Below are 19,131 nucleotides of genomic sequence, written 5' to 3' on the forward strand. Positions count from 1 at the left end.
CTTTTTCTCTTCCGATCCGATTCCGATATTGGAAATCTCAGTATCGGCCGATACCAGTGTTGTTTTTTTGCATAATCAGTTTAGAATATCTTTACATTAATGTGTGGAACTAATTGGGAGTACTATTTAATATGTAAAGAAACACAAACCTCTAACTACACATTAGAGTTGTGCTCAAAAGTTTGCATACCCTGGCAGACATTTTGCAATTTTGGCACTGATTTTGAAAATATGACTGATCCTTTTATTTAAGGATAGTGATCATATGAAGCCATTTATTATCACATAGTTGTTTGGCTCCTTTTTAAATCATAATGGTAACAGAAATCACCCAAATGGCCCTGATCAAAAGTTTACACACCCTTGAATGTTTGGCCTTGTTACAGACACACAAGGTGACACACACAGGTTTAAATGGCAAATAAAGGTTAATTTCCCACACCTGTGGCTTTTTAAATTGCAATTAGTGTGTGTGTATAAATAGTCATCGAGTTTGTTAGCTCTCACGTGGATGCACTGAGCAGGCTAGATACTGAGCCATGGGGAGCAGAAAAGAACTGTCAAAAGACCTGCGGAACAAGGTAATGGAACTTTATAAAGATGGAAAAGGATATAAAAAGATATCCAAAGCCTTGAAAATGTCAGTCAGTACTGTTCAATCACTTATTAAGAAGTGGAAAATTCAGGGATCTCTTGATACCAAGCCAAGGTCAGGTAGACCAAGAAAGATTTCAGTCACAACTGCCAGAAGAATTGTTCAGGATACAAAGAAAAACCCACAGGTAACCTCAGGAGAAATACAGGCTGCTCTGGAAAAAGACGGTGTGGTTGTTTCAAGGAGCACAATACGACGATAGTTGAACAAAAATGAGCTGCATGGTCAAGTTGCCAGAAAGAAGCCAATGCCACAAAAAAGCCCGGTTACAATATGCCTGACAACACCTTGACACGCCTCACAGCTTCTGGCACACTGTCATTTGGAGTGACGTGACCAAAATAGAGCTTTATGATCACAACCATAAGCGCTATATTTGGAGAGGGGTCAACAAGGCCTATAGTGAAAAGAATACCATCCCCACTGTGAAGCATGGTGGTGGCTCAGTGATGTTTTGGGGGTGTGCGAGCTCTAAAGGCACGGGGAATCTTGTGAAAATTGATGGCAAGATGAATGCAGCATGTTATCAGAAAATACTGGCAGACAATTTGCATTCTTCTGCACGAAAGCTGCGCATGGGACGCTCTTGGACTTTCCAGCATGACAATGACCCTAAGCACAAGGCCAAGTTGACCCTCCAGTGGTTACAGCAGAAAAAGGTGAAGGTTCTGGAGTGGCCATCACAGTCTTCTGACCTTAATATCATCGAGCCACTCTGGGGAGATCTCAAACGTGCGGTTCATGCAAGACAACCAAAGAATTTGCATGACCTGGAGGCATTTTGCCAAGACGAATGGGCAGCTATACCACCTGCAAGAATTTGGGGCCTCATAGACAACTATTACAAAAGACTGCACGCTGTCATTGATGCTAAAGGGGGCAATACACAGTATTAAGAACTAAGGGTATGCAGACTTTTGAACAGGGGTCATTTCATTTTTTTCTTTGTTGCCATGTTTTGCTTTATGAGTGTGCCATTCTGTTATAACCTACAGTTGAATATGAATCCCATAAGAAATAAAAGAAATGTGTTTTGCCTGCTCACACATGTTTTCTTTAAAAATGGTACATATATTACCAATTCTCCAAGGGCATGCAAACTTTTGAGCACAACAGTATTTCAATATAAATATTTACATTCACAGTTATTTTTTGGAACCCATTCAACTTAAATATTGTTATAAATTGTAAACAAATACTAATGATGACAATAATAATAAATTGTTATTAATATTATTATTATTATTGACTTTTAATTTTAAATACAACAGTAATCATGCACTTTTTAAACCCTCACGCTTTTATTTTGACATTCTGAACTCTCCAGGAAGTCCTGTATGTGTCTGTTTGTAAGCAAGTTCACAGTAGTTTAATTCGCTTCTTATTCAAATACTGGTAAAATGCTCCTCTGGTGCCGTTCTAAATGCATATTATAAGTGAACCGAACTATTGATCATCCACATCTGAGATGCTGTTCTTGAATAGCGCTCAAATATTACGCACCGCTGTGAAGGCTAAAAATAGCCGCGAATGCATCACCAGCCTGTGCGTGAGTTTGTGTCAACAGAGCATTCACTAACTCGCTGGCGCTGCACATACTATATATTTACTTATTAAACACAGCCTTTTGTGATTCAGAGCTATCGCACGTCTTCAAGTGGCTTTGAATAAAATGAACTACTTTAATGGTGTTTTAATGGTTCTTTTGTCATTTTTGGAGCTTGACAGTAATGAACATGACTAACACAGTATCGGATTTGGATCGGGCTCATCGGACCGATACCCGATCCAGGTATCGGATCGGTGCATCCCTAGATAAAATATCTGTCCAAGAACATTCAGTATACAAAGAACTCCAGACAACATGAGCTGTGGAAAATCAGATGTGATCTAGGAGCTTTATACAGCTTTATACCGTTCGTGCCATTGAAGAGATGGCAAATCTTTGGTGGTGGTGTAGTGGACTAAAGCACTGAACTGGTAAGCAAAAGGTTGTTGGTTCAATCCCCACAGCCACCACCATTGTCCTTGAGCAAGGCACTTAACTCCAGGTTGCTCCAGGGGGATTGTCCTTGTAATAAGGGCACTGTAAGTCGCTTTGGATAAAAGCATCTGCCAAATGCATAAATGTAAATCTATCCCTCACAGCCTCGTTGTCATTCCCATTAAAAATCAAAGATGGCGCTTGTGTGAATAAGGTCTATGGTATTGCATTGATACATGTCCAAAATAAACAAAAAACATGGCAATATCATGGTAATTTGCGTTACATTTGTTTTTGTTCGTTTCATGATTCAGTGATGGTATCAGATGATAACAACATGGTACTTTGAACAAAATGGTACTGTAAGGTACTTCAAAGCATTCATTATTATTATCATCATGCTGTAGTATTACCATGTTTTTTTCCCCACAGCATATTTTCTAAAATACCATGGTACTTTTTGTAAGCATAGCATTGGACTTCAGAGAGAGTGTGTGTGCGTGCAACAGATGGCTAGTAAGATTATTCACTCAGCTTTCTCTGGGCTTCAGTAGCTTAAAAAAAAAACAAAAGAAAAGTTCTTCAAAGGGCCTCCAGGGGCCAAACACACTTCCACCACACCAACACTTCAGCAGGGAACATGAGGAAGAGATAAAACTCAAGTTTCATTTTAATTCATCTCAAATGAACAAGCACTTTAGCAAACCAGAGAAACTGCTAGAGATGCAAAGTAGAATCTAGTTAATAGAGAGCAACTTTTTTGCATATTTTAATTGTAAAATCAAATAAGTATGACCTGAAGATGATCATTAAAAATAGTTACCGAGTTTCCTTAGTTATGGCTCTGGTTAATATCGCAGCGATCATTAACCTTTGCTTCAGTAACAATCTGCAAGACAGTTTAATTTAGGTCAGAGAGAAAGTGCTCAAGCATCCGTTAACCATGAATGAGTCGCGCAGTGAACACACCAGTCATGCGGACGTAATTCCAGCACACACACAAACACAGACCCCTGTGGAGGGGGACAGGAACACAGCGTCCGAACTACTGATCATGCTGCATGCTAATTTCTTCCTGATGTCAACTGAAATTTGAAATGAGTCTTCAGAAACATATGTTTATAGGGATTTGCACACATCAGCATCTATTTCAGATGTTTTACTGGGTCAATCGAGCAGTAAATCAGCCCAACAACCTAAAGAACCTTGTTTTTCTAAATATGATTTAGCTGTGAGCCCTCAAACCTTAAAACAATTAGAAGAAAACCAGATAGCTCACGGATTGAATGCATTTAATGTTCTTAAGACATCAAGGTGAATATGAGTGAAATATCAGGGCCAAAAAACAAATCCAAACCTAACTAAATCCTCTTCAAAACACACACCAGAGATGGGCAGATGCTCTAACTACAAGCAGCAACACTAGAAATGTAACAATTTTTCTAATTGCATGACAGCAGCTCAGCATGTCACATTAATGCAGGTTGTTCAGCGTCAAGCTATTATTTAAACAACAGCCTGATCTCGTGAAAATTACGTGACCGTGGCAACATTTCTGCAAAACGAAATTACGTGCTTCATTACAGGTTTCGCTGCAGTTTCCCAGTGAAATGTCCAGCAGGGGGCGCCAAAAGTGAGTGAAATGGTGTCGTAATCAGACAAGGTTTTAATGAGTAAAACATACCTCCCTAACCTAAAACGTTAACCTAAACATAACAAATAGTGTCCCACAAGCAAATGCGACATAAAAAGCACATTTTGTGAAGCAACCACGTCATTGAGATGCTTCTATGGCACTTTCTTCTCACGTGTCAGCTTGTGCGTTTGACTGGGCTCAACCGCATACTTCAGAGTCCAAAGTCCAATAGTCTATCAAGTGAGTTAGCGTGCAAGCTAATCGTGGTGGAATAAGTGTGTAAATGTAGGTGGCTCTGTAATACAAACATTAAAATGTGTCATTTTTCAAATGATACGGTATAGGAAAAGTGTTCTGATTTCATAACATAGCAGTGTGAAAAATAAGTGTTTATAAAGTCATAATCCGCCGTTAGTCATGATGTGTGAATGTAAATTAAACGTGCAGTTGTTGCAGTGTTCATTTTACCAGGAAATTGCGGCAAAACGTAGAATTCGGCATGCAAAAATGTAGATATAGTTATGTTCATTCTATGAGACTAGGTTGTAAGTCAAGTGTTGTAAGGGTTTTTACGTTTTATATTGTATTTATATTGATTTTGTCTTGTGGCTACTCTTTTGAAACAATGTGTATTTTTGTGTTCATGTATTGGCCCCATTCACTTTCATTTTAAGTGCCTCACTGGGTTAGTGAGGCACGTTAGGTTAGGGTTAGGTAACAATGTTGATTACCACAAAAATTTATTTCAACTCGTCCCTCCTTTTCTTTAAAAAAAAGAAAAAAAAAAGCAAAACTGGAGGTTGCAGTGAGGCACTTACAATGGAAGTGAATGTGGCCAATTTTTGGAGGGTTTAAAAGCAGAAATGTGAAGCTTATAATTTTATAAAAGCACTTTAATTCTGTTAAAACTCATGGATTATTTGAGCCGTAAAGTTGTTTAACCTTTGTGCGACCTTCGGGAGGGACATTTTTGTCTTTTTCATTTTTTCGATCATTTTGGCTGTTAATGCCAACAGCATAAACTTTGCCAAAGGTGTGTATTTTTGGGGAATTTTGATATTTCAACCTCAGTTCCTATAATACATCTATAATACACTATGTACACAAAATAGTTACACTCAGGTCCTTCAGGACAAAAATGTCCCCATTGGAACCCATTAATGGCAGTGGGATCAAATATTGCAGTTTTAAAGTATAAAATCATGAATTCTATGATATTAGGCTTTCATTCCAGAGCCCTGGCTTCAAAATTTACATTTGTAATATTTTCCAGCAGATGGCGCCATTTTCCTCATGTTTAGCATATGGAGCAAATACATTCTTTTCTCCTATTTTCTGTTTGCTGTATTATAGAGCACTGCAGGACAACTGAATAAATGATGCAGATAAAATTGTGTGGGTGTGTTGGTATGGATGTCAGAGTGTTTTTATGCGTGTATTGAGAAGTGTGTGTGTGTGTGTGTGTGTGTGTGTGTGTTGGTATAGATCTCAGAGTGTTTTGTATGTGTATTGAGAAATTTGTGCGTGTGTGTGTGTGTGTGTGTGTGTGTGTGTGTGTGTAAAAAAACACAGTGGCATTATATAAAACAAACTTAAAGGGTTAAAATCCTGAAAATGAATTAATATTTGGTAGTTTTCAGGACTCATTGAAGTCACTGAAAATGGAAAATAATATTAATATATCATATTATTATGGCAGTTTTTGACGTGGACATTTAGGACCTCTAAGTAACTTTTTTTTTACTGATGCACAAGGGTTAAATCGTCATTTTTACAGTCATTTTAAGGTTTGTTAACATTACATCGTCATGGCAACAAAGTTGTAAAATTGGCTATAACTTAATACAGAAAAGGTTTGTTAGTGATTTTATCACACTTAAATCACGTTTACACTCATATTGTTTATGTCTTGTGCCTACTTTCAAAAAGGTAGAAAAGTATTTTAACATTCAAAAATTGGCCCCCATTCACTTCCATTGTAAGTGCCTTGTAGCTTGTCCTGTAGCAAACTGCTTTAAATTTTATTTCCAAAAACAAGGGTAGCCGGACTGTAGTTACCAACATGTCAACATGAAATCCAAATTGACCATACCTACTCCCCCGACACAGAAACACACACATTCAGACTACTCCCACAAACACACACACCCCTCATCGCTATGGCAGGTGTCTGCATCTCACACTCTGACATCCTGTCAGACCACTGACTGTGTCCTTAATTGATGAGCTACGAGTGAAAGGTCGCATCCTTCTACAGCGAGAGGAAGCCATCGAATGCCACTTAGAGCTCTCGCACAAAACACGTCCGCAACAACATCCGGAAACGCCTCATTCAGCGATAGGGCTGTCAGTCATGCTCCCGGCGGCCCCTCCCCTCGCTCGAACAGAGGAAGTTTAGATGTCATGGGTCTCCCTCTTCATAATGGAGGATTTCTTTTAACGAACACAGAGACGTCTATTCGATTGTTAATTGGGGATCGGAGAACAAACGAGTTTGATTGATGAGACGAGGACAGTGGAACTCCAAAACGAGAGGACGATATTGTTATATTTCAATGCGGGCATCGATATCTCACACAAAGCTCTCAGAGAAGACCAGAGATGCGTTATTAATCAACTGAAATTTAAGTCAAAATAGTTCACCAAAAAATGAATATTTGGTCATGATTTACTCACCCTCGTGTCGTTCCAAATGAATATATGACTGACTGACTTCTGTGGAGCACAAAAGAGGATGTTTTCAAGAATGTTAATGCTGCTTTATTTATTTGTTTTACATAATGAAAGTAGACAGTGAACACAGGCGGCCAAGCTTCATAAAGCATTTTATTAAAATAGTCCAACTCATGTACAATGTTCCAAGGCTTCTGAAGTCATATGTTAGCTTTGTTTGAGGTACAGACCAAAATTAAGAGCTACGGCGGAGAGAAATATTTTCAGTAAATAAATTATATTTCAGTCTGTTTAGAAGACTTGCACGTGTCACGTGGACTTCTTTTATGACAATTTTCTGATGCTTTTAAGTCCTTTTTGGAGCTTTATGCCATGGTCGATAATGCCACGATCCCGCCAGACAGAAACCCAACATGACAAGGTCACAGGACCTTGACAAGGTCACAGGACCTTGACAACATGACGACAGAATTTTTATTTTTATCTGAACTACTCCTTTAACGCTTCATTAGTTATTTGACAATGCAACAAATGTGGTTTATTATCTACCCCTTGATTGCACGTTCGATTAACGAAGAGTAACTCAGAATTTCTTCAAGGCTTGAGACGACAATTAATATTTGTAAACAATTTGCTCTCACATTGCATTCAACAGATTGTTTCTCATTTGTTTTGAGTGAATCAAGAGTTGTTGTGACAGATCGGCTGCATAATAGCCTGGAGGTGGCAGGTCAGAGGATCTTGGCCTTCGAACTCCATCTAAATCATCTCCAGGTCATGTGATCTCGCACTGTTCATATGCTGATCAGAGTTGTCACTTTAACTGGAGTTTGACGTCCATTCCCAGCAGAGAAGGCATTCGATGGGGGCAGGGGAGAGAGGAAGAGGCATTTACAGACGAGTGGTGTATAAACAGTGTTTCTGTACATCTGTATAAAACAGAAAAAAAATCTCATTTCACTGGATTAGAGCTTATCGTCTGATCTCCAACTCACACCTAGTAAAGCTGAATTCATATTGTTTTAAGAAATGTTGTAATAACTGACTAACAACTAACAATGACAAGCTTTAACAAAAGTTTGCAATTCACAATCAATGTCATAACTGTCTAAACATGTAATAAAGGGCAAGAGAGAACAAGATTAAGCAGACACTACAGTCCTCCAAAAAAATCTGTCAATATTAACTCAAGATGTAAGAGAGAGAGAGAGAGAGAGAGAGAGAGAGAGAGAGAGAGAAAGTGAGAGAGACATAGAAAGGGAGGAGGACGTGTATTCAGACAGACATGAATCTAAAGTAGTTGTGTAGAGGCCATATTTGTTCCAGTCCCAATGACAGATGCCATCTCATTCTCTTTCTCTGTGTTTTCTTTATGTCTTTTCTGCAGCACATTTATCATTCCTCCACACGAGCAATTGTGCTACAAATCCGTGGAGCGCAGGCGATACAATGGACAGCTAAATAGGGGCCTCCGATCAGCTGCCTCCGCTGGTTGCTAGGATACCTTTGATCTTTGCGGCAACTCGTCAACAAGCTTGTCACTTTCATCAGTCTCTGAGGATGATGATTCTACTTCTGCTGTTGCTGTTCATTGAAAAAGACACAGTTACAAAATAGCTTTATAGTCTCCGTTTTCAACGGAAATTATGAGATGACATTAAAATAAAGATGGTTCTGGTCCTGGATGCTGATAGAGAGATTTATCAATAGTTTTTTTTTTCCTCGACTGATACGGTTTTCTAATGTTTATGCATCCCATAGAAACCAGCCAAATGGTGCCATTGTTCAGTAGACCTGATGTCAAATTCGGGGATCTCTAGATACCAAGCCAAGGTCAGGTAGACCAAGAAAGATTTCAGCCACAACTGCCAAAGAAAAACCCACAGGTAACCTCAGGAGAAATACAGACTGCTCTGGAAAAAGATGGTGTGATTGTTTCAAGGAGCACAATACGACGATACTTGAACAAAAATGAGCTGCATGGTTAAGTTGCCAGAAAGAAGCCAATGCCACAAAAAAGCCCGGTTACAATATGCCCGACAACACCTTGACACGTCTCACAGCTTCTGGCACACTGTAATTTGGAGTGACGTGACCAAAATAGAGCTTTATGATCACAAGCATAAGTGCTATGTTTGGAGAGGGGTCAACAAGTATTGTGCTCCTTGAAACAACCACACCGTCTTTTTCCAGAGCAGCCTGTATTTCTCCTGAGGTTACCTGTAGGTTTTTCTTTGTATCCCGAACAATTCTTGAGAGGGGTCAACAAGGCCTGTAGTGAAAAGAATACCATTCCCACTGTGAAGCATGATGAAGCTCACTGATGATTTGGGGGTGTGTGAGCTCTAAAGGCACGGGGAATCTTGTGAAAATTGATGGCAAGATGAATGCAGCATGTTATCAGAAAATACTGGCAGACAATTTGCATTCTTCTGCACGAAAGCTGCGCATGGGACGCTCTTGGACTTTCCAGCATGACAATGACCCTAAGCACAAGGCCAAGTTGACCCTCCAGTGGTTACAGCAGAAAAAGGTGAAGGTTCTGGAGTGGACATCACAGTCTCCTGACCTTAATATCATCGAGCCACTCTGGGGAGATCTCAAACATGCAGTTCATGCAAGACGACCAAAGACTTTGCATGACCTGGAGGCATTTTGCCAAGACGAATGGGCAGCTATACCACCTGCAAGAATTTGGGGCCTCATAGACAACTATTACAAAAGACTGCACGCTGTCATTGATGCTAAAGGGGGCAATACACAGTATTAAGAACTAAGGGTATGCAGACTTTTGAACAGGGGTCATTTCATTTTTTTCTTTGTTGCCATGTTTTGTTTTGTGATTCTGTTATAACCTACAGATGAATATGAATCCCATAAGAAATAAATGTGTTTTGCCTGCTCACTCATGTTTTCTTTAAAAATGGTACATATATTAACAATTCTCCAAATGTATGCAATCTTTTGAGCACAACTGTATGTATATATATATATATATATATATATATATATATATATATATATATATATATATACATACACACACACACACTTTTAATTGTTTTAAAATATTGACTTAGTCCTTCTTTACTGCTACCGATGGCCCAGACACAGAGACTACATGAGTGCAAATTGAATGAAATCCCAAATGTAGTTTATTGTGCTACTCCAATCCCAATCAATAATTACCAGAAGAAGAAAAAAAAACTGGTATACAATACATGACTTTTAATGTATTGCGAGTTCACTGACGGCGGATTCGCTGAGAAAGTGAATCTGATTCAAACTGCTATCCTGAGCTCCAGAGTTCAAACCCGAAAGATCCTGTTCAAAGGAGTCATTTGTTCACGACTCTCTCGTGCTGGGTTTGTTGTTGCGTGCTGTGCAACGAGCTTGTCATCACAACAGAACGGGTGAAAATTGGCACGAGACACACTGGCGCTCTAAAGATGTATTCAATAACTCACAAGATATCTGACAAAACTGCATATGAACGCACACAACCCGACAGTCACCAATGGTGACTAGATTTTAAATTATTGTCGCAATCAATTATTTTTGGAGCCCTGCCCTTTTAAATTGAGTTACAGCTTCAGACATTTGTCCATCTCTGAGAAATTCCAAAAAAAGACTCATCACAAGACTTTTCACAGGTAGCAGGAAGGAAAGGCAAGCGTGTGTGTGTGTGTGTGTTAATGAGACAGTTGACAGCTGTCAATCATTCACAGAAACATCAGCATTTACTGACAGCTTCATTTGCCTTTTCTGTATTGATGACTAATGCCGAGCTGTACCACGGTACCACCCAAAAACAAGGCTAGAAATGGCTAAATAACTTGTTTAAAAAGAAAAAAGTCAACCCTGCAACCGTTACCCCATTATTCCCCATTCTAAAAACATAGTAATACCCCAAAATATATTAATATTTATTAATTTAGCTTGAGATGGCACAATGTAACGTATTAACTGTCAGTATTTTACACTGTCTACCCTGTTATCGTGAATTAGTTTCACAACCATCTGATTATCAAAAACTAGAGATCTGTAGAAATATCAGCATTAAATTCTCAACACAAGCACAAGGCTCGTAATGACTAAATAACTTGTAAAACGGTCAACTCTGTTACTTCTGTTCTGAAGCCAAAGTTCTTTAGATGGCACAATGCAATGCTTTATTCCTTTAAATTCCTTTAATTTGTCAACCCTGTTTGCATGACTTTGTTTGGCAAACAACGGATTATTTAAAACTAGATATCTGTAGAAATATCCACATTACATTGCAATAACATGCACAAGGCTAGTAATGACTAAGTAACTTAAAAACTGCCATCCCTGTTACGGTCAAACCTGTTACTTCTGTTCTGAAACCATAGTTAAACCCCAAAAATGTATTTGTTTTTATTAATTTAGTTTTAGAAGGCACAATGCAATGTTTTAATATTGTTAATTTCTTAAACTGTCAACCCTGTTATCACGAATTTGTTTAACGAACAACTGATTATTGAAAACTGGATATCTGAACAATTATCTGCATTAAATTGTAAACAAGCACAAGGCTTGTAGTGGCTAACTAACGTATGACTAATCAACCCTGTTACAGTCAACCCATTTACTTCCATTCTGAAGCTATAGATATCCCCCTGAAATATATTAATAGTTATTCATTAGCTTGAGATGGCACAATGCATTTTTTAACATTATAAATTTTTTAAACAGTCAACCCTGTTAGCATGATTTTGTTTGGCAAACAACTGATTATTGAAAAAAGATTCAAAAATATATTCGTTTTTATTCATTTAGCTTTTGATGGCAAAATGCATTTTTTAAAACTGTAAATTTCTTAAATTATCAACCCTGTTATCATGAATTTGTTTAGCAAACAACTGATTATTGAAAACTGGATATCTGTAGAAATATCTGCATTAAATAGTAAACACAAGCACAAGGCTTGTAATGGCAAACTAACATATTACAAAACTTATCAGCCCTGTTACGGTAAATCCATTTACTTCCATTCTGAAGGCATAGATATACCCTGAAATATATGAACATTTATTTATTAGCTTGAGCAAAATGCAAATTCTTAAACTGTCAACCCTGTTACCACGACTGTTTAGTAAACAACTGATTATTGAAAACTAGATATCTGTAGAAATATCCAAATTAAATTCAAGCACAAGTTTAATGGCCAAATAACCAGTAAAACTATCAACCCTGTTACGTCAACCCTATAACTTCCATTCTGAAGGCATAGTTGCACTCCAAAATTCTTTCAAAACAGTGTCAGCTGGAAAGGTCCAACTGGCAAAGGCAAGCAGGAGAGAGAAAGAGAACAAAAAGAAAACTGGACATTTGAGCCAAAAAGAAAAAAAAAAAAAAAGCACAGCCAACAAACATTCAGCATCAGAAATCTCAACACAGCCAAGATGAAATGCAAATCAGCTTTCATGCAAATGCCATACATCTCCAAGGGGCCCTCGGAGAAAAGACCCTTTATACGCCAGTATTTTCCAGCGTCCTCATGCATTTACCTGAAAATGTAATCATGACCCTGCTAACCTGATGATAGGGTCTGAGATCATACAGGAAATCACAGAGAATGCATTCATCATATAGATGCAGATAGAAGATGTGGAACAAATGCTTACTTGAACGCCATGGCATCGAGCGGCAAAAACTGATTCATTAAAGATCCTTTCTGAAGTTCACGTCTCAGGCAGCTGAAGATTGAGCAGAGAACTCTTCACGGATCTGTGGAGAGGACACAAGGAGTTTAACATCACGAGGGGGGAGTATTTGAACTTGCACTCACAATGGCTGTGTTCGGAATACTAGTGTACTGGATACTGCTATGCTGTGCTCTATAGGCTATACTTCGTCCAGCATACTATTTTAAAAAAACTAATATGTGAAACAGTATGCAGCAATATTTCAAACAGCAGTATGCTACATTGTTGTCACGTTTATTTCAACGAGTTCTGCCCAAACTTACCATAACCAAGATTCTGCCACAATACACACTTAAACATTTTTTTAATAATTTTAAGATTTACGCACTTCAATTTCATAACGAAATGTAAATATGAAATTGAAATGCATACATCATTTTATTTCCACAGTTTTACCAATACCAATATCTAGACAGCAGCATGGCTAGTGACAATATAATGTTGAAATAAATATACATAAATACATAATATATAATGATAGACAAAAATGTACTTAAAATAGCTGAAAATGTGAAAATGTGTGCTGTCCATTGACAAGACTGTCAATATATATTTACCGATACTAGGCTGAAATGACCAATTCAGACAATCAGCGCATAAAAATAAATAAAAATTGGGCCAATTAAGCAGTCCATCACATCTAACAATATTTTTGCAAACCATAGTACATTTTTTTATGGGAACAGGTCTGGAACTCTGTGTTAAGACTTCTCCAAAAATTAGACACACAAGGTTGAGCTAGCAAACAAAAGGCACTGTTGAGTGAGTGAGCGGCACAGGACGAACTCACAACTACGCCCGACTCGCTCTCAATTAGCCCAAAGGGGAGAGGGGCTTCTGCTGGCTTGGTGGGAGATTCCGTCGTCATGGTGACAACGAAGCCCCTGAAAACGAATTGAAAGCGTTGAAGAATCCAGCGAGGGGGGGGGTGGTATTAGGCAGGAGAATATTGGCCAGATTTACAAGCACATAAGGATGAGCGCTCTCATTAGCGAAATACAGATTAATAGAGACCCATAAACAGGAAAAAATAGTGTTAAACCAATCATTTTGGTTACAAATAGAGCATTGGTTCTTGAAGAATATTAATAGGGCTGAATTACCATTTGGTGTTAGCCCTCACACTTTTAGTTGAATTTATAAAAACAGATTTGCGCTCAACAGGGGAATTTTCCAAAACCGATTAAAACGGAAGCATATTGTTAGCTTCATAAATTATTAAATATGTAAACAGATGCAACACCAGGCCAATGAAAGAGACGCACTACACAAGGTACAGGACAAAAACTAGATAGACGTTGATATTTTTGGAGAGAATGAGTGGTGCTAGCAGGCACTTTTCAGTTTACTTATGAACACTGAATAAAATGGCACACTCAACATCAAACTGTTTAAATGGTTTAGCGTCCTCTTGAAGTCTTTACGGGGGTATATGAGATGCGAGTTGTGACGTGGTCTCGTCTCCAGACCGCCTCGAGGCTCTTGACTCTGAGACATCACCGAAGACCTCTGGGGAGACAAACGCGTGCCAGACGTCTGACTGAACGCAGCTCATTAGGGTTTACGCATGTCTGTGCTCAAACACGCACGCGCACGCACACACACACACACACTCCATAAACAACTACACATGGCTCATGAGCGACTTCAGTACAGAATGGGCCATATGACATGGCTATTGCGTCTGACCTACTATATGTTACCAATAATTGTATTGTTTTTGTTTAGTAGTTTGAATACAGATCTCTTCAGTAATGATGAAACGCTTGAAATAGAACATTTATGATACGAAAACGTTCCAGTTCTTTGGGTTTCCACAATATGGCCAACGAACCTATTGCTGAAAGAGTTTGAAGGGGAAAGTTTCCAATGAGAGTATGAAATTCCTCAACAATAATGATTCCAGGAGCCTGAGATGCTTAAACTGGGGTATAAATCTCCATCCAGATGGAAAACGTGAACTATAATCAAACTCTCCCAGAAGGTTCCCTGTGCATTGAAAAGCAATTCGTTTACAAAGCACAGTTAAGTTTGCGTCTAAATCTTCTGTTTAAAAAACATTGAACTGTCTAACAGTTTGTTAGGAACAACTGATCAGGCAAAAATACTAATACCACACATAACTAGTAAGCTCGATTTTAAATAGACACATTTAGGATATAAAATCCCACAGGGCATGAGACCTGAGCGCTTTGAAGTCGGACAGATGGGTTTTGAATCGACACGCGTGCGAGCTTTGATCTCACAGCGCTACCACAGACGACTCTCTCCCTCTCACGCTGTACAGAGACACGCAATCTGACAAGAGAAAACGATAATTACAATTGAAGTTTAAATGAGCACTTGATCTCGGCTTTTGGGGATAAACAAATGCCAACAATCACAAGCAAACTATTACAAGCAAAGATTACAGCAGACACACTTTATCTCAAAACCCTCAAACAAATATCACCACAATCCAACCTAAAGCTTATCTGTTAAAAAAAAATCCAATAACATTCAAAAGTGGACAAACGATATGGGTTATTCAATGCCAATGACAATACCGATATCTAAAGAACAAGGAAGGCGATTTTCAACATAATGCCAAAATATACTTCATGTACACAGATATATATAACAATTTAATGATAACATAAGATGTAGCCTACACAAAATTGCTTAGCTTAATATTGTTTATTAATAATTGTATTTATTTCTTTGAAATATTTATATCTTATTTTATTTTTGCGAATATTTATTCACTAAAAAATTCATTGATTCATTGATAGATCTACAGTAGAGTTTGGAACTGAAACTGCATAATGAGCACATCTGATAATCAGGCATTGGTCGTTAGTAATAATCACAAAATAGGCAATTACTGGGCATTTAATTATGCCATGCCAATATGTCAGTCTGTCACGAATCCAAAATATCCAAGACGAAGAAACATTGAACTCACCAACAGACGGCGAAATGAGAAGCTGTAGTGTCTGACCAAAACCCTCCAAAAACCACAAAATCCACAAAGACGCAGAAAAACAAAAGAGAAAATCATTCCAGAGTGTCTGGCAAACTTGTATGCATCTATCTCCTCATCCAGATTGCACAGATGTGTGTGTGTGATTTAAAGTAAATGTGTAATTTACGAGGTGTCAAAGCTTGATGGTTGCGTCTGCGCCTGTGAACGTCTGAATGAGAGCAAACAGAAATGAGACATTCAATCCTCCCCCCCTTTTTATCTCTCTCTCTCTCTCTCTCTCTCTCTCTCTCTCAGAGACAAGCATGTGACGAGACATCACAATTGTGCACAAATGAAATCAACCCAATTTAACCCCCAAAACTCTCTCGTGTCATAGCAACAATTACATATAAATGCCAGATAATAAAACGCTCTCTCACACACACATACACTGCTTGAAGCGCTGCCTCTGTGACAGGTGCAAAACAATAGCAGGCAGATCTGCTGGTGCGCCTGCATACATGTGTACACGTGTGTACACTTGAGACCGTTTGCAACAGAGTATAATCAATGCACATCGGTGTAGAGCACAAAAGGGGGCTGGGTCGTGTGTGTGTGTGTGTGTGTGATCCATTGTTTTCAGGGTCACAGCTGAGTCATTACATGCCAAGACGGGTCGGTCAGTTCTCTGGCAGCTCTGTGTAGAGTTCTGGTTTCAACTTGATCTGTGCTTATCACATTTCTATCCTAAATTTAACTGTAACACAAGGGACGAGTGGGTGAATCTTACAAAACCTGTGAAGAACATGTGCAGGTCACATATTCCCCCAAAATCAAAAGAAATAAGAAATTGTAATTTGCTAAAAAGAAAATGAAGGCTTTTTTAGCACATTTTCAGGTGACTTTTGCATTGTGATATTATTTCGTTACAATTACAAACAATTCTCATGTTTCTTTAATGTCTCTCTCTTTTTATGCAAAGACTTCCATTTTATTAAACGTCATAGAACATTCTGGTTGATTACAGAAGGATGACAAATCGTCTTTGTGTTGAAAGGAAATGTGCACGTAAATTAGTTGAACATTGATTTTACATTCATATTCCGTTCATTTACCAAATTTAATTTGCCTGTCTCTCTCTCTCTCTCTCTCTGTACCTACCGGCTCAGTTTGAATTAATAACTTGTCTCTCCAAAACTAGCGTTCTGGAAGAATGAACAAAGATTGCAAAACATCTTTGATTTTTAAAGGGAAAAATAGACCATTTAAAATAATCACATCAGGTCAATGAAATTACTGTCGAAGTACAGCAATAATGAAGTGTCTCTGAACAATAGACTTTAAGTATGATTATAAAATGTTTCAAATCCATTTTTGTCTACTAAAGAGCTGATGTTCTACACTTTTATAGCATTCTTTTTCCATGAAGTCTACTTAACAAGGTTTCCTGCATGAGCTCATTAACATATGACCGCCCACATTCACATATTAACACATATGCATTGTTTAGCAACTTGACCCATCCTGATAAACAACAATACACAAAAGTTAGCCAATCATAATGGAGCTCATTTAAATACATAGTTAAATTTGACAGTTGTTTAACTGTTAGGGTCAGTGAGAGCAGGTGGAAAATGGCCAGAAAAAAAAAAACAAACTACATTGACTATTTTTGGCTGAAAGAAACCTTTATTATTATTTATTTTATCCCCTTTTTCTCCCCAATTCGGAATGCCCAGTTCCCACTACTTAGTAGGTCCTCGTGGTGGCGCGGTTACTCACCTCAATCCGGGTGGCGGAGGACAAATCTCAGTTGCCTCCGCTTCTGAGACCGTCAATCCGCGCATCTTATCACGTGACTCGTTGTGCATGACACTGCGGAGACTCACAGCATGTGGAGGCTCATGCTACTCTCCACAATCCACGCACAACTTACCACACGCCCCATTGAGAGCGAGAACCACTAATCATGACCATGAGGAGGTTACCCCATGTGACTCTACCCTCCCTAGCAACCGGGCCAATTTGGTTGCTTAGGAGACCTGGCTGGAGTCACTCAGCACACCCTGGATTCAAACTCGTGACTCCAGGGGTGGTAGCCAGCGTCAATACTCGCTGAGATACCCAGGCCCCCTGAAAGAAACCTTTATGAATAAACTGAGGGAAAAATAAATAAAATGTTGCAAATTTGCAGAATGTCTCCTTTAAACTTAACAGGCCCAAGAACTCTTCTAATCCATTGACCTATCTCCTGTAACATTCTCCTTCACATATTTCTTTGTTTCTTTTCAAACACTCCCTTAAGAAATATTTAATCTTGGCAAATTCTTGTTTAACTGCAGAACTCCTTAAAGGGATAGCTCACCCAAAAATGAAAATTCTGTCATTATTTACTCATCCTCATGACTTACTTTCTTCTGTGGAACACAAAAGAAGATATTCTGAAACATGTGGTGTTTTTTTGTCAATATAATGAAAGTCAATGGGGTCCAGTGTTGTTTTGGACCCTGCACTGACTTTCAATGTATGCACAAAAACAGCTGAAACATTCTTCAAAATATCTTTTTTTGTGTTCCACAGAAGAAAGTCAGTCATGAGGGTGAGTAAATAATGACAGAATTTTCATTTTGGGTGAGCTATCCCTTTAACCAAAAACACAAACACAGAAAACATTATCTTTGATAACTAAACAAACACCATAACGCCTGCTTTCATTTGAAAGGCTAACTAGCTTTCGTTATCCATTCTTCCTCGTTATCCCTTAGTGACAGGGAAAAGTGTTTTGCCACATACAAAGTCCTTTTATGTACTGTATTTGATGAACTTCGACCTCGTTCACAAGTTCTCGATTTCGATGAATCATACAACATTTAACCTTAGACCATAGGTTTTAACTGTCCACCAATGATGTATTTAGTTACCAAAGAAATATCTGAATTTAGGAAGAGGTGTTGATGCTACATGGAAGACATGCATGAAAGATATTCCGTGCTGCTCTAAATGCAAATAAGGATAATGATTTCCCAACCAGGTTCTAAAGAATTTGCTGGTATTAGTCTTATCTGGTCAAAAACAACAGCAGTGTCCGATAACGCTCCACACAAAAGAAATGAAGTCAGCCCAACACAATGAGTCCATTCAGAGACATTTTGAAACAGCCAGACCAGCCTTCCCATCAGCAAATAAATTGATTATCTCTGGAATGAGCCTGTTTTAGGAATCTGGGGTTAAATATTGCTGTCCCACACAACTTTATTCTTCTTATAATTAAGAACAAGATATCTACATATTATAATAAAGCCTTTCGAAGGTTGTGGCACTATCAAAACATTGCTCTGTTTGATTGAGCGACCCATCTAGCCCAACACAGCAACAATGGTTTAGACAATGGCGCAAGTTTGGGGCGGGACTAACTGTTCAACCAATGGAAGATGGGGAGAGCGTTCACGAAGCCTGAAAAGTGTCATTATTTTTGCAGTTTGGTGACGCTAATGGAGCAGAAATTACACA

General features: G+C 38.5%; 1 protein-coding gene across 8 annotated transcripts in view; it reads right to left on the reverse strand.

Annotated features, from left to right (window-relative positions):
- The window catches only part of LOC127430816 (semaphorin-4D-like), an 83,611-nt gene that overhangs the window by 56,081 nt on the left and 8,399 nt on the right, over window positions 1-19,131 (reverse strand). For 4 of the 8 annotated variants that reach the window (XM_051680916.1, XM_051680911.1, XM_051680908.1 and 1 more), the window contains exons 1-2: window positions 15,622-15,856; window positions 12,597-12,699 (exon numbers count right to left, since the gene is read on the reverse strand). In XM_051680916.1, the coding sequence (XP_051536876.1) occupies window positions 12,597-12,634 (38 nt within the window). In that variant the 5' untranslated portion in view covers window positions 12,635-12,699; window positions 15,622-15,856. Of the gene's footprint in view, window positions 1-6,951; window positions 6,991-7,589; window positions 7,878-12,596; window positions 12,700-15,621; window positions 15,857-19,131 lie in introns of those variants that run through there. The other 4 variants (XM_051680909.1, XM_051680913.1, XM_051680914.1 and 1 more) reach the window with 3 other exon arrangements.

The sequence above is a fragment of the Myxocyprinus asiaticus genome, chromosome 40, assembly GCF_019703515.2.
Source record: "Myxocyprinus asiaticus isolate MX2 ecotype Aquarium Trade chromosome 40, UBuf_Myxa_2, whole genome shotgun sequence".
Lineage (NCBI taxonomy): Eukaryota > Metazoa > Chordata > Actinopteri > Cypriniformes > Catostomidae > Myxocyprinus > Myxocyprinus asiaticus.